This window comes from Caretta caretta, chromosome 11, assembly GCF_965140235.1.
Source record: "Caretta caretta isolate rCarCar2 chromosome 11, rCarCar1.hap1, whole genome shotgun sequence".
Lineage (NCBI taxonomy): Eukaryota > Metazoa > Chordata > Testudines > Cheloniidae > Caretta > Caretta caretta.
The window spans coordinates 79,163,131-79,178,118 of NC_134216.1; the positions used below are offsets into that span (position 1 = coordinate 79,163,131).

Genomic DNA, 14,988 nt, shown 5'->3' on the forward strand with positions numbered 1-14,988 from the left:
AAGGTAGCTTTTGCATTACCATTCTTTTAGGTTCCTTCAAACATTTTCCATACCATTTGTCTTGTTCAAGATGCAGTCTGATTTTAACAGTTGTAAATATAGACCTGCCGCAAAACTGCTGTCCCAACACACACACACACACACACCTCGATGTGGCATTGCAGCAGTTGTGCTTCCTTTTCCCTCTTGTGTTCTTCAGCCTGTGCTGGCCGCAGGGGTGGCCTGACTCTCCGACCATGCCATGTTCAAGAGTCTGACCCCGTCTGGGACCACAGAGTCCTTTAACACGTCCCAGAGAATCATAACTAAATCCTCAGCCCCAGTCAGACTCGTCTGGCCATCCCGTTCCTGCGCAGGCAAGCCTCATTCATCATCAGCATCCTCATTCCATGCCACAGTCAGGGTCCGACAGTTTTCTGCCTTCCCAGGGGTCCAGGGTCATAGAATAGAATCATAGAATCATAGAATATAAGGGTTGGAAGGGACCCCAGAAGGTCATCTAGTCCAACCCCCTGCTCAAAGCAGGACCAATTCCCAGTTAAATCATCCCAGCCAGGGCTTTGTCAAGCCTGGCCTTAAAAACCTCTAAGGAAGGAGATTCTACCACCTCCCTAGGTAACACATTCCAGTGTTTCACCACCCTCTTAGTGAAAAAGTTTTTCCTAATATCCAATCTAAACCTCCCCCACTGCAGCTTGAGACCATTACTCCTCGTTCTGTCACCTGATACCATTGAGAACAGTCTAGAGCCATCCTCTTTGGAACCCCCTTTCAGGTAGTTGAAAGCAGCTATCAAATCCCCCCTCATTCTTCTCTTCTGCAGGCTAAACAATCCCAGCTCCCTCAGCCTCTCCTCATAACTCATGTGTTCCAGCCCCCTAATCATTTTTGTTGCCCTTCGCTGGACTCTCTCCAATTTATCCACATCCTTCTTGAAGTGTGGGGCCCAAAACTGGACACAGTACTCCAGATGAGGCCTCACCAATGTCGAATAGAGGGGAACGATCACGTCCCTCGATCTGCTCGCTTTGCCCCTACTTATACATCCCAAAATGCCATTGGCCTTCTTGGCAACAAGGGCACACTGCTGACTCATATCCAGCTTCTCGTCCACTGTCACCCCTAGGTCCTTTTCCTAGGTCCCGCAGCAGCTCCTGATCCTTCTGCTGGCTCACCTCAGGGGCAGCCTGTCTGTTTTTCTCCATGTCTGCTGAAGGTAGGACAAGAAGTAATGGGCTCAATCTCTAGCAAGGGAGATTTAGGTTAGATATTAGAGATACTTTCTAACTAGAAGGCTAGGTCAGCTCTGGAATGGGCCTCCTATGGAGGCTGTGGAATCTCCATCATTAGAGCTTTTTAAAAACAGGTTGGACAAACATCTGCCAGGGCTGGTCTAGGTGTACTTGGTCCTTAGCAGATCAATCTGGACTTGATGACCACTTGAGGTCCTTTCCAGCCCTACATTTCTATGGTTCTCTAGCCGTCTATCATCCCACTTCCCGGAGGGAGGGAGTACACTACGTACTCTCCTCTCCCAAATGCCTCTCTCTCCTCTTTTAAGTCCACCCCCCTCCCCAGACCACACCCTCCCCAAGTGCAATCAGTGAGGTTGAGGTTCCTGACACTCTCAGGCTCCCTTAACCCTTCTGGTGCTTGTACATCACTATATCATAAAATACAGATTTACATAGCTAAGCAAACCCTGCTACAGAAATCTTAGCTTCTGCAGTTCTTCTATCGTAAGTGCTTATATAGTCCCCATTAGTGCAATATCCAAGCGCCTCACAAGCTTTAATGTATTTCCCTTCACAACTCCCCGGTGATGTTGGAAAGTGCTGTGATCCCCATTGTACGGATGGGCCCAGAATCCCAGATCCATAAGGGGATTTAGGCTCCTAACACCTTTGTGGAACTGGGCCCAAGTGACTTTCTCAAGTTCAGGCAGAAAATGTATGGTGGAGCAGGACCTTGAACCAGTCTCTCTCAAGGGCTAGATTAGGACCCTAACCCCTGAGCCATCTTTCTTCTCTGCATTCATCTGAAACAAGCAGCCTTAGTTTTGCACTAATCTTGCTTTTTATATATAACTAATTTGGGTTTAAGACAAGTATGTTTGCCTGCACTTCATATTAGCATTGACGATTAGACTTTGAACTTCATCCCTCATTAAGATGCGTGATGTAAGAAATACACATTCTAAACCATATTGGACAATTAATTTAATTAACCTATTATCTACTAGACTACACTGCAAAATTAGGTCAATATAACTACACCACTCAGGGGTGTGAAAATTCCACACCCATGAGAGACGCAGTTAAACCGACCTAGCCCCTGGTGTAGACAGCGCTAGGTCGACGGGAGCATTCTCCTGTCGACCTAGCTACTGCCACGTGAGGAGGCGGAGTGCCTACGCTGTCAGAAGAACCCCTCCCATTGGAATAGCTCTTCAGCAGCACACAAGCCCTCAGGTTCTTTCTATATCTGTACCTCAGCTAAAATACAGACTGGGGAAGTATGGTAAATGTATCCATTTATTAGCCAAAATAGAATTTCAAAAGCAACTAAGAAATTACAGAAGGTCAAATAAAGCTAGTTAGGTGATAGTGTTGACAATGTTTAAAAGAATGAATTAAACATGGGATGTTACAGTTGACTAAGAAATAAAAACTGAGAGAGGGTTGGGGTTGCACCTTCATGTAGCCAGGGGAGGGGCTATGGCCATGAGGTGTAAGCACGACCCTCTACAGGTACCGGTAGGCAAATTTCTCAGGCTCCAGTCTGCTGGGTCCACACACACCTATGTGGAATACACGGCTGCATCTATCTGAAGAAGAAGATTTAACTATAGTGTTACCAACTCTTAAAAATGTAATGCAGCTCTCATGATATTTGGTGTTTTCCAGCCCCAGCTGCTAGAATCAAGAGACTGAATAAGAAGCTCAACTTTCGTTTCTTTCCTTTTTTTTAAGGGAGATTCTAGCCCTCGTGGTTGCAGGGAAAAGTCTGAAAACGTGAAGCACGTGCACTCTAAAGACTCAGAAACCAGAAGAAATAAAAAACTTCAAATGTATTATTTTTAAAACATCACTGGATTTTTAAGCCAAATTTCATGTTTTGGGGGCTGGACTCATGATTTTTGCACGCTTGGGGTTGGCAAGGCTGCACTGAGGGCTTGTACCCCTTTAACCTAAGGTGGGAACTTAAGCTCTTTCAGTTAAAACTCTGCACATCCCTGTGTAGATACGCTTATTTCAATTTAAGAGTGGCTCTTTTTGATTAAGCTTAAAACTGCTCCCAATCAATCTGTTACGTGGGTTTTATTGGCAGAAGTTTTTCTGCTTTTGTTTCATTCTTCTGCCTGAGATTTGTTCCTCCCTGGCACTGGAATGAGGGTATGACAATTAAAAGAACTAGCTTGAAAACGGAATGAACCGACTGCAGACTCTGCTCAGACAGCATTTGGATGAGACACAGGTCTCCATTTTCTGTCCCCTAACCCCTATTGCTTTCTGCAGGGCTCTCCTCAGCAGCTGGGCTAGCATGTCATCATGAATGGTGTGGGACGCACAGACCAGTCAGGACAGAATTTCCAGGAGCTTGCCAGGGCGAAAGGCAGAAAATGGGGGTTGGCTCCATTGGCAATTCAAGGCACTTTCAGGAAAGTGATGTAGGTGGCCCCAGATGACCCTGGGCACCCAAGTGGGAGAGAGAAGGCAAGGGGCAGGGAAAGAATAGAGGGTAGATTCTATAATTGGCAGCATACATAGAGACCCCCATAGTTCAGGCTGCCCGACACATCCATTCTGGGCACTGAATGAGGCAGGAGCCCTGCGGGGAAAAATGGTATGTGACAATGTAAATTAAAATTGTACCACAATGTATTTCCACAAGTGGCCAGGATTAAGGTTGTTTGGGCAAAATCAAGCTCCAGTTCTGGATCAGTTTGAGAGCCCAGCCCAGCCCAGGTCTGGGGGTGGGTGGCGATAGGTGTTCTGAGTTAGTTTAGGGCCTGAGCCATGTAGCTTTCTCCCACCTGAGGAAAAAGGAGCTCCTGGAGGGATTTTCCTCTCTCCTCCCATGTTGACAAGAGACAGAGGGCTTAGAATCATAGAATCATAGAATATAAGGGTTGGAAGGGACCCCAGAAGGTCATCTAGTCCAACCCCCTGCTCGAAGCAGGACCAATTCCCAGTTAAATCATCCCAGCCAGGGCTTTGTCAAGCCTGGCCTTAAAAACCTCTAAGGAAGGAGATTCTACCACCTCCCTAGGTAACGCATTCCAGTGTTTCACCACCCTCTTAGTGAAAAAGTTTTTCCTAATATCCAATCTAAACCTCCCCCACTGCAGCTTGAGACCATTACTCCTCGTTCTGTCATCTGCTACCATTGAGAACAGTCTAGAGCCATCCTCTTTGGAACCCCCTTTCAGGTAGTTGAAAGCAGCTATCAAATCCCCCCTCATTCTTCTCTTCTGCAGGCTAAACAATCCCAGCTCCCTCAGCCTCTCCTCATAAGTCATGTGTTCCAGCCCCCTAATCATTTTTGTTGCCCTTCGCTGGACTCTCTCCAATTTATCCACATCCTTCTTGAAGTGTGGGGCCCAAAACTGGACACAGTACTCCAGATGAGGCCTCACCAATGTCGAATAGAGGGGAACGATCACGTCCCTCGATCTGCTCGCTATGCCCCTACTTATACATCCCAAAATGCCATTGGCCTTCTTGGCAACAAGGGCACACTGCTGACTCATATCCAGCTTCTCGTCCACTGTCACCCCTAGGTCCTTTTCCGCAGAACTGCTGCCTAGCCATTCGGTCCCTAGTCTGTAGCTGTGCATTGGGTTCTTCCGTCCTAAGTGCAGGACCCTGCACTTATCCTTATTGAACCTCATCAGATTTCTTTTGGCTCAATCCTCCAATTGGCAGCTTTGCAGCTGGGGATGCACCAGTTAAATAAGAGATGATGCGGGCTTCTTCTCCTCTGCCTAGGACTTGCTAGAGGATCACCACCAGTCATCTTAGGGGTGGCTCCCGAAGTCAGTTGACCCAACAGATATGCAGACAGATGGTGCTGAGAAGCCAAATACCCCCATGTGTTGTGGGAATGGCCATGGATGCCGTTCACTGGGGACAGCCCTGGTCAGGGCATTGTTCCTCCGCCGGGTGGTCTCTCTGATGCACATTCAGGCTGGTTTTCTTGCGGAACCCTTTCCCACACTCCGGACACGTGTAGGGCGTCTCGCCAGTGTGGGTTCTCCGGTGTGCAATAAGTGGGGAGCACGCATAAAAGCCCTTTCCACACTCAGGACACTTGTAGGGCCTCTCTCCCGTGTGGATCCGCTGGTGGGCAAGCAGGGCGGAGCTCTGACTGAAGCCCTTCCTGCACTCGGGGCATCTGTAGGGCCGCTCCCCCGTGTGGTTCCTCTGGTGTTTGATGAGGGCGGAGCAGTTTGTGTCGCTCTTCCCGCACTCGGCACAGCGGTAGGGCCTCTCGCCCATGTGCAGCCGCTGGTGGGCGGTGAAGTGCGAGCTTTGCGTGAAGCCCTTCCCGCACTGGGAGCACCGGTAGGGCCGCTCCCCCGTGTGCACTCTCTGGTGCGTGGCCAGGTTGGAGCTCTGGCTGAAGCCCTTCCCGCACTGGCTTCCCGTGTGGGTTCTCTGGTGGGTGACGAGCTGCGAGCTCTGGCTGCAGGCTTTCCCGCATTCGGGGCATTGGTAGGGCTTCTCTCCCGTGTGGGTTCTCTGGTGGGTGACGAGCTGCGAGCTCCGGCTGAAGGCTTTCCCGCACAAAGGACACCTGTAGGGCTTCTTGCCCAAGTGGATTCTCTGATGTCTAGTAAGACCTAAGCGCCCACAGAAGCTTTTCCCACAGTCTGGACACGTCTTCTTTCCCTCTCCTGGGTGGAGTCTCTGCAGGATTGTGAGGTCATTGAGGTCACCTCCCCCAAGTGGGATGGATTTCCCCAGTCTCTTTGCCGGAGGGTTTCTTTGCTCCCTTTTGGACCTACCTGGACTCTCAGAAGCTTTGCCCTGCTCAAGAGAGCAGAAATTTCCCTTCTCTTTGGATCTTCCCAGTAACGTCCCATGAAATTCCACTTGCTCAGGATCTCCCTGCTGAGGACTCTCCTTCTTATTCTCACTCACCGTCCCCTGACCTGCTGGGATAGAGAGAGTGAGCCAGAAGTGAGTCGCTCCCAGGATGCCTCAAACAGGGCAGGGAGGGTGCAAACCAAAATAACTGTTTGGGAGATTGAGGAATCTGGAGCAGAATCCCCCCAGCCATTCCTCCGAGGGGGGGGATTCTACGACCTCGTGCCATCCAAACTCTGTGGAGGACAAGTGGCCACGAGAGGGAATTACCAGAAGGTGGCAGTCAGGATTACTGGAAGATCACAAGGATACGACACCTGCCAATAAACCCTAGCTTTCTACTCCCTCATCTCAGGTTCCTGACATCAGTCTCCCATGTGCCCTACCTGTACAGGTGTTTCTTCGGTTCTCCCTTTCCCGGACCGACGGCTCTTCCCCTCGTTCCATCTGCGAGATCACATCGTAATTAGACACAGTGCTGGGCAGGGGGGAGGGAGAAAACACATCAGGGTAAATTACATGATTGTGGAATCTCTCACAAAAATCTCCCAAGATATTATACAACAGTAGAACTCCTGAACTTGCTCTCAGTGCTCAGAGCCATAGGGGTCCGCATTAGCCAGCCGCTGAGCCCCTGGCTATGTCCAGTGCCTTTTCCCCTGAACCCCACCTGGCTCAGCTGTCCGCACACGCAGTATTGCCAGCCTCCAGAAACCAAAGATCATGAGGGGTTATTTATATCAAACCCTGTTTTTCCATCTGTCTTTCGACTTTTAACTCTCCTCTGTTCCTCTGCCACTGGGGGTGTCAGAATTCCACTTGAAAAGGCAACCTTTAATGGACACAACCCATGCAAGCGACTCCATTTACCATCTCCTCAGCCCTATCATAGAGGAACTGTCATCCAATTCGTATTACCCAAGTCTCCCTGCTCCCTCCTCTACCTGGGTCCCAGCAGCACAATCCAACTCGCCATTCCCTGCCTCCCATTCCCCCAGGCCCCTCTCTCTGTTCCAGGGCCATACAGGTCAGATCTGAACCCTCAGCCCTACAGAGCTCGCACAGAACGCTGCCCACATGCCCAGCCCAGAAGATTGTGGGTTTGCAGTGACTTTTTGAATCAGGGTGACAGCTCCTGCAGGGACCAAGATCCTAGACTCTTGATCAGTTTGTGAGAGTTTGAGTTGGCAATGCTGCCTTCCCCTGGCTGCAGGAAGGGGACTGTTCTCTGCACCCCCTCAGCCTCCCTCCTGCCCCCACATTCCCTCAACTGCCCTTCTTCCCCTCTCATTTTCCCCATCCCCCTGTCATGGTGTCTCTACTGCTCCTCACAGTTCCTGTGTCTTGTCCAGCCCCTTCAACCTGTGGGCCTGGCTTCAATCCCATGGAAAACAGTGGGAGGTGGAAGTCAATTTTATGAAGGGTAGCCTCACATTAGAAGATGGCAGCCATCTTGCAGGCTCCAGCTGCACCGATAGTAAGGGGAGATGGGCATTTTGAATAAAGGAAAAGTCATGAGTTGGCACCTTTTGTCACGTTTTCATGAGACAGGACCCCCCCCAGTCACCAGAGTTGTGATCAAATCACCAGAGTTGGCAATACTGGGTATGTCTCCACTTCAATCAGATGTGTGACTGCAGATCGGAGAGACATAACTAGCCCACGCCGGCACGGCTAAAAGTAGCAGTGTAGACGTGGTGACATGGGCTACTGTGCTTGTGCAACCTACAGAGAGAGGCGGTAAGTCTATGCTTGTATCGGTTGCAATTTACTTACCGATTCTGTGCTACAGAACTCTCTCTGACTTAATGTATCTGGACAGGCCATGAACTCACATCCTCCCTGCAGACTACAGCTGGGTTTTCTATAGGAACCCTCTAAATACTAAAAAGTGGAAATGATTACAGGATTTGCTTTCTTTTTCTGCTTCTTAAGACTCCAGTACCAGTTTTCAACATAACACAGTTTCACACACACAAACACACACACACGCAATTAGCAGTTCCAAATTTCTTTTCCGCCCATTTGTTTCTTTTTACTGAATAACACTCCAAAGACAAACCAGTACAGCACAGCAGCGACAATGAACCCTAGCCGGATTAACATCACCAATGAGAGATGCATTACTTTCCTTAAAATGAAGAATATAGCATAGAGCCTACACCCAAAAAATATTTATATTTAAACCTCGCAAAATAAGGGAGACTTTTGGGACTTTTGTCAAACAAAGATCATCTACTTTCATGCAGGCTCGGCCTAGGTATTATACTGACAACTAGATCAAACATTTGGCTGCCTGGAGAATAGGAGTAAGATCCTGACTCAGACACCAAGAAATCCCAGACCGTCCGATTTGTTTGTAGCCAAGAAAACAGAGGGGGCTGGTGCCGATGATGGAAATGGTACCGCCGGCACTGAGTACAGCTCCGTTGTTTGCGGTGCCGGGAGCAGTGTTGACCCCAAAGTTAGCATCGGTACCGAAGTAACTAACAGTGCTGAAGAGGAGGGCGGTGACTGATGGCACAGTAACATTGGCAGAGCCAGCCACAGGATACCGAAGAAGTTCCCGGTGCTGAGGAGGGAGCCCCGTACCAGCCCCATTTCCACTGAATGTGGAAAGGAAACACTGGGGTGTGGCGCTGACAGACTCATAGGTTCAGCAGCGTGCCCAGTCAGCAGGGCTGTAAACGATGCAAGTCTGGCAAAGTCCTGGACCAAGTGGGAGGTCAGGACATTGGTGAGGCCTCATCTGGAGTACTGTGTCCAGTTTTGGGCCCCACACTACAAGAAGGATGTGGATAAATTGGAGAGAGTCCAGCGAAGGGCAACAAAAATGATTAGGGGTCTAGAACACATGACTTGTGAGGAGAGGCTGAGGGAGCTGGGATTGTTTAGCCTGCAGAAGAGAAGAATGAGGGGGGATTTGATAGCTGCTTTCAACTACCTGAAAGGGGGTTCCAAAGAGGATGGCTCTAGACTGTTCTCAATGGTAGCAGATGACAGAACGAGGAGTAATGGTCTCAAGTTGCAGTGGGGGAGGTTTAGATTGGATATTAGGAAAAACTTTTTCACTAAGAGGGTGGTGAAACACTGGAATGCGTTACCTAGGGAGGTGGTAGAATCTCCTTCCTTAGAGGTTTTTAAGGTCAGGCTTGACAAAGCCCTGGCTGGGATGATTTAACTGGGAATTGGTCCTGCTTCGAGCAGGGGGTTGGACTAGATGACCTTCAGGGGTCCCTTCCAACCCTGATATTCTATAATTCTATGACAGAAAGGCAGAGGGGGTCCACTGCTGCCTGATACAGAAACAGCCAGGGCCAGCATTGCCCTCGTCGGCACCGGGGTCAATGGACACCCTGGGGCCAGAACCGGAGTCAATGGTAAGGGATCTCTGACCTCCCTGCGCAGTGCTGGGGAGCTGTTGACAAATCCTGCTCCATCCTGCACACTGGCACAAACGCTGTGCCAATCCACGCTCCTTCTGGAGGAGGGAGACGAGTCCCCATGGCCTCAGTTGGTCTCATGGGACCTTTTCCATGGCATACTCAATGGGGAAGGACTCTTTGGGGAGGTGCCAGCCCCAGGACATAAAGCAGCAGCTCTTTCCGACCCCAAAGGCCACTTCCGAGCCAACAAGGCCTCGTGCTGAAGCAGGCCGCGTGGCCTGTTCAATGAGTCCATTTGGGGAACGAGCTGCAAACCAAACACTGCTCCTTGCCGTGGGCCTCAGCCAGCATCGGTGTGGAGACCGCCCTTCCCCTGCCCCAAACAATGTTTCACCTCTGGGGAGAGCGTCACCCAGGAGCACTTAAACTCCAACACACACACACTATACTAGGAGTACTAATGAACTACACGTAAGTTGAAAAAAGTCACTGAATAGAGGATTACAAGGATGAAAACCACACAGACCTCTGACTCCAGCCATGGGCACTAAGAAGGAACTGTGGGGGGTCAGGCCCCTCATGTAGCTGGGGGATGGGCCGCCCCTCTACAGATACTGCTTGGTAAAATTCTCTGGCTCCAGCGCTCTGGGTGCGCACACAGTTAAGTGGAAGACACGGCTGCATCTACTCAAGGAAGAGAAATTACTTATTTTCGTTCTTGGAATTAAAGATGTTAACATATAAATGCCTCAGAACAATCTGTAAAATTACAGGAAATTCTATTGAGAGCCAACCCACAGATTCAGTCTACATTACCCCTGGTAGCTCCATCTTCTCCTCGCTGGGCTGGGCTGGACCTACCGGTGCTCAAATGGTTGCCAGTTTTCAATCCCTGATAGAACTCACTAGAGATTGGTAAGGAGCTTTGAGCTTCTAACTAAAGACACATGCCGGGGAATGTCTGCCCTTAACGAAAACTTCCACCCAGCTTCCAAACAGCTCCTGAGCTGGTTAACGACTTCCTGCACTCCCTCTAGTGTGCTGAAATAGCAACCCTTTGTTTGCAGTCCCTTGAGCCTCTCTCAAGCCACCTTGTCTGGGAATGTTCCCTGTCAACACAGAGCAAGCAGAAACAGCCGCTGAAACTACAGCAATAAGCCTTCTGCCTGAACCCTGGAAAAGACAGGAACGTTATGGATGTGCAGCCCACACTGTTGCACTTTTTAGCCATGCTGGAAGTGGTAAAGCTAGAGTGGGTGTAACCCAACACCTTCTGAGTGTGGTGTCCTGTCCCATCCAGTGGCACTGAGACCCCATAGAGAGCAATTAATGAGTCTGCTCTACAGTCTTAGCTAACAGCCAGCTGGCTTTTAGCTCATGCGGTAGAGGCTCATGCACTAAGCTCCAGAGGTCCCCAGTTCGATCCTGCCCACTGATAACCAGGGTCTGTCAGCGTTAGGTGTGCTCTTACTGCGATCAAATCTCCGCCATCTGCAGATGGTGAATGTGGGAAACCTCTAAGACTGTCTGCCCTCAGTGGAATCTGTCCGTACAGCTTCAAAAACAGCTACTGAACACATCCACTAACTCCCACACCCGCCTCTGGGCCCTTCTAACTAAAGCCCTGTCTACACTATAGCACTTTTACGTCAGCAAAACTTTCATCGTTGGGAGTGTGAAAAAAGCCACCCCCCGAGCCACATAAGTTTTGCCGGCATAAGCACTTGTGAGCACAGCACTATGTCGGCAAGAGAGGCTCTCCTGCCGTCATAGCTACCACTGCTCGCTATGTCGACGGGAGCGCGCTCTCCCCTCAGCACAATGTGGCTACACAAGCGATCTTACAGCAGCACAGCTGTATCGGTGCAGCCGGGCCGCTCGAAGTGTAGACAGTATTGACGTTTTTGGCTCTGCTATCTTAGGCTTTGTCTACACTGGCCCTTTCGTCGTTAAAACTTCTGTTGCTCAGGGGTGTGAAAAAACACCCCCCGAACGACAAACGTTTTAACGATGAAAAGCGCCTGTGTGGACAGTGCGTCGTTGGTGGGAGCCGCGCTCCTGTCAACGAAGCTACTGCCCTCGTTCGGGGTGGTTTTATTTTGTGGCTGGGAGAGCTCTCCCAGCAGTGCGCAGTGTTGACATAGCCTTACCGGGGGTCTCTTTGAAGAGCCAGGGGCTGCTTCTGCTCAGTGAGTTTTCCTGATCCTTTAGGGCTTGTCATCGTTACAAACGTTACTGTAACCTACATGCTTACACTGCAGAGAGGCAGGGACATGGAATTTAGCTGAATTCTTTGTCTCTGCACACTTTCATTATTCCCCTGCATGACGTCCCTGTAGTGAGTCCTCTAATGAGGGGTCAAAAATGTCTGCTGCCCACACGGCCACCACCTTGGAGTCACTGGCCCCTGAGACATCCAGCATCCCCCACTCAGTGGCTGCTCAGCACTGAACTCACCAGCTCAGCCCTGGCCAGGCTGCGAAACACCCACTGGCCCACAAAGACCAGGGAACATTCCAGTATTGCCAACGCTTCTGATTTAATCACGTGTCTCACAATAGATGGTTTCCGAGTAGCAGCCGTGATAGTCTGTATCCACAAAAAGAAAAGGAGGACTTGTGGCACCTTAGAGACTAACCAATTTATTTGAGCATAAGCTTTCATGAGCTACAGCTCACTTCATCAGATGCATTCAGTGGAAAATACAGTGGGGAGATTTTATACACACAGAGACCATGAAACAATGGGTGTTACCATACACACTGTAACGAGAGTGATCAGGTAAGGTGAGCTATTACCAGCAGGAGAGAAAAAAAACCTGTAGTGATAATCCAGGTGGGCCATTTCCAGCAGTTGATAAGAATGTCTGAGGAACAGTAGGGGGGGAAAATAAAACATGGGGAAATAGTTTTACTTTGTGTAATGACATGTAACCCTTCTGCCCGTCAGAGTTGGCAGCAACAAGGGCCGGGTTCAATATCTAGGGGATCCATTCCAATAACACAATGCAAACCGGCTCGAGCCCCCACCCAGTGACCTGGGACAAATATATACCACCCCCGCTGGGCGCCTCCAAGAGGCAATACTTCCCCTCTCGCAAGCACAGAGTCTGAGTGTAGCAAAAGCCTTTTAATAACAGAGAGAAACAATGTGGCATTATGTTGGGGAAACACCACCAACAGGATTCATAATACAACCCATGAGCAAAAAAAACCCACCCCAAGCAAATTGGGGCATGCCCTTTTCCCTTTGGTTCTTGAGTCCAGCAACCCCAAATCATCCAAAGTCCCAAAAGTCCAATGACCCAAAAGTCTCTGTCCCTAGTCAGGGCAGCCCCAGAGTTCGAAAGTTTATCTGCGGAGCTTTACCTCCCAACCTGGGTGGAGATGGGACGGGGGTAAGAGGCACCTTACATGATCTGAAGCTGACCGCCCCATAGCTCCATAGCTGCGCTCCGCTCCGCCAGCCGCCCCACGAACTCCTTCACTCAGCTGCGCTCCGCTCCGCCAGCCGCCCCACGAACTCCTTCGCTCAGCTGCGCTCCACTCCGCCAGCCGCCCCACGAACTCCTTCGCTCAGCTCCGCTCCGCGGCCCACAAGCAGCTCCTGCCATCCACGAACTTGCTCCGCGTCGAACTGCTTCACCAGCCTGTCCACAAGGCACTCCAGCCGTCCCACAAACTGCTCCACAATATATCTTCAGGCTCCCCCACTACTTAACACAACACTCAGTGATTTCAGCTCTTAGGTGAATTCAGCTTGTAGTAGGGGAGCCTCAGTGCTGATGCACTGTTAGCCCAAAATGAGCTCAGCAGCCTATAACTAGACTTCTAATGAAATCAAAATTAGCTCTGATATTCCACAGTGGAGAGAGGAGGAAGTGCAATTAGCATGTAAGGCCCTCACCAAGGGGCCCATGCCACCAAATATTAATACTTATTCCCAGCCTCTCTCCCTTCACAGAGTTTTGGAACCCATGACCCTTGCCTAGCGAGTGCTACTTAGTTGATGGTGAATCCCTCCATCATAACAAAAGGCCACGTACAGTTCCAAGCACAGTTCCCATAATCAGGGTAATAATTTATTCTTCCTGCCCCAATAACAGAGACACTGGGGATCCCACAGCAGCCAAAGTGACCATTTGGGCAGCTATGGTCTCATTCTAGGCGTGGTGGGTGTGCCTATGCAAATGAGATCGGCCCCTGAAGTTCTTTTCCACAACTTGCCACACCTCACCACCAGATGTCAGGGTGGAGCTCATCCTGACACTGCTTATAGACACATCCACTCCCAGTCTTTATTCAAGCCTAATTTAATGATGTCCAGTTTGCAAATTAATTCCAATTCAGCAGTCTCTCATTGGGAGTCTGTTTTTGAAGTTTGTTTGTTGAAGAATTGCCACTTTTAGGTCTGTAATTGAGTGACCAGAGAGATTGAAGTGTTCTCCGACTGGTTTTTGAATGTTATAATTCTTGACGTCTGATTTGTGTCCATTTATTCTTTTGAGTAGAGACTGTCCAGTTTGGCCAATGTACATGGCAGAGGGGCATTGCTGGCACATATCACATTGGTAGATGTGCAGGTGAACGAGCCTCTGATCGTGTGGCTGATGTGATTAGGCCCTATGATGGTGTCCCCTGAATAGAGATATGTGGACACAGTTGGCAACGGGCTTTGTTGCAAGGATAGGTTCCTGGGTTAGTGTTTTTGTTGTGTGGTTGCTGGTGAGTATTTGCTTCAGGTTGGGGGGCTGTCTGTAAGCAAGGACTGGCCTGTCTCCCAAGATCTGTGAGAGTGATGGGTCGTCCTTCAGGATAGGTTGTAGATCCTTGATGATGTGTTGGAGAGGTTTTAGTTGGGGGCTGAAGGTGATGGCTAGTGGTGTTCTGTTTTTTTCTTTGTTGGGCCTGTCCGGTAGTAGGTAACTTCTGGGTACTCTTCTGGCTCTGTCAATCTGTTTCTTCACTTCAGCAGGTGGGTATTGTAGTTGTAAGAATGCTTGATAGAGATCTTGTAGATGTTTGTCTCTGTCTGAGGGGTTGGAGCAAATGCGGTTGTATCGTAGAGCTTGGCTCTAGACAATGGATCATGTGGTGTGGTCTGGATGAAAGCTGGAGGCATGTAGGTAAGTATAGGGGTCAGTAGGTTTCTGGTATAGGGTGGTGTTTATGTGACCATTGTTTATTAGCACTGTAGTGTCCAGGAAGTGGATCTCTTGTGTGGACCGGACCAGGCTGAGGTTGATAGTGGGATGGAAATTGTTGAAATCATGGTGGAATTCCTCAAGGGCTTCTTTTCCATGGGTTCAGATGATAAAGATGTCATCAATGTAGCGCAAGTAGAGTAGGGGCATTGGGGATGAGAGCTGAGGAAGTGTTGTTCTAAGTCAGCCATAAAAATGTTGGCATACTGTGGGGCCATGCAGGTACCCATAGCAGTGCCGCTGATTTGAAGGTATACATTGTCCCCAAATGTGAAATAGTTATGGATGAGGACAAAGTCACAAAGTT

At 49.6% G+C, this 14,988-nt stretch overlaps 1 protein-coding gene across 1 annotated transcript in view; it reads right to left on the minus strand.

Annotated features, from left to right (window-relative positions):
* Window positions 1–4,683: 4,683 nt before the first annotated feature.
* Window positions 4,684–14,988, minus strand: part of LOC125644696 (uncharacterized) — a 36,629-nt gene continuing 26,324 nt past the window's right edge. Inside the window, exons 5-6 of the mRNA XM_075117608.1 lie at window positions 6,479–6,685; window positions 4,684–6,160 (exon numbers count right to left, since the gene is read on the minus strand). Coding sequence (XP_074973709.1) covers window positions 5,124–6,160; window positions 6,479–6,685 — 1,244 coding nt within the window. The 3' untranslated portion in view covers window positions 4,684–5,123. The remainder of the gene's footprint in view (window positions 6,161–6,478; window positions 6,686–14,988) is intronic.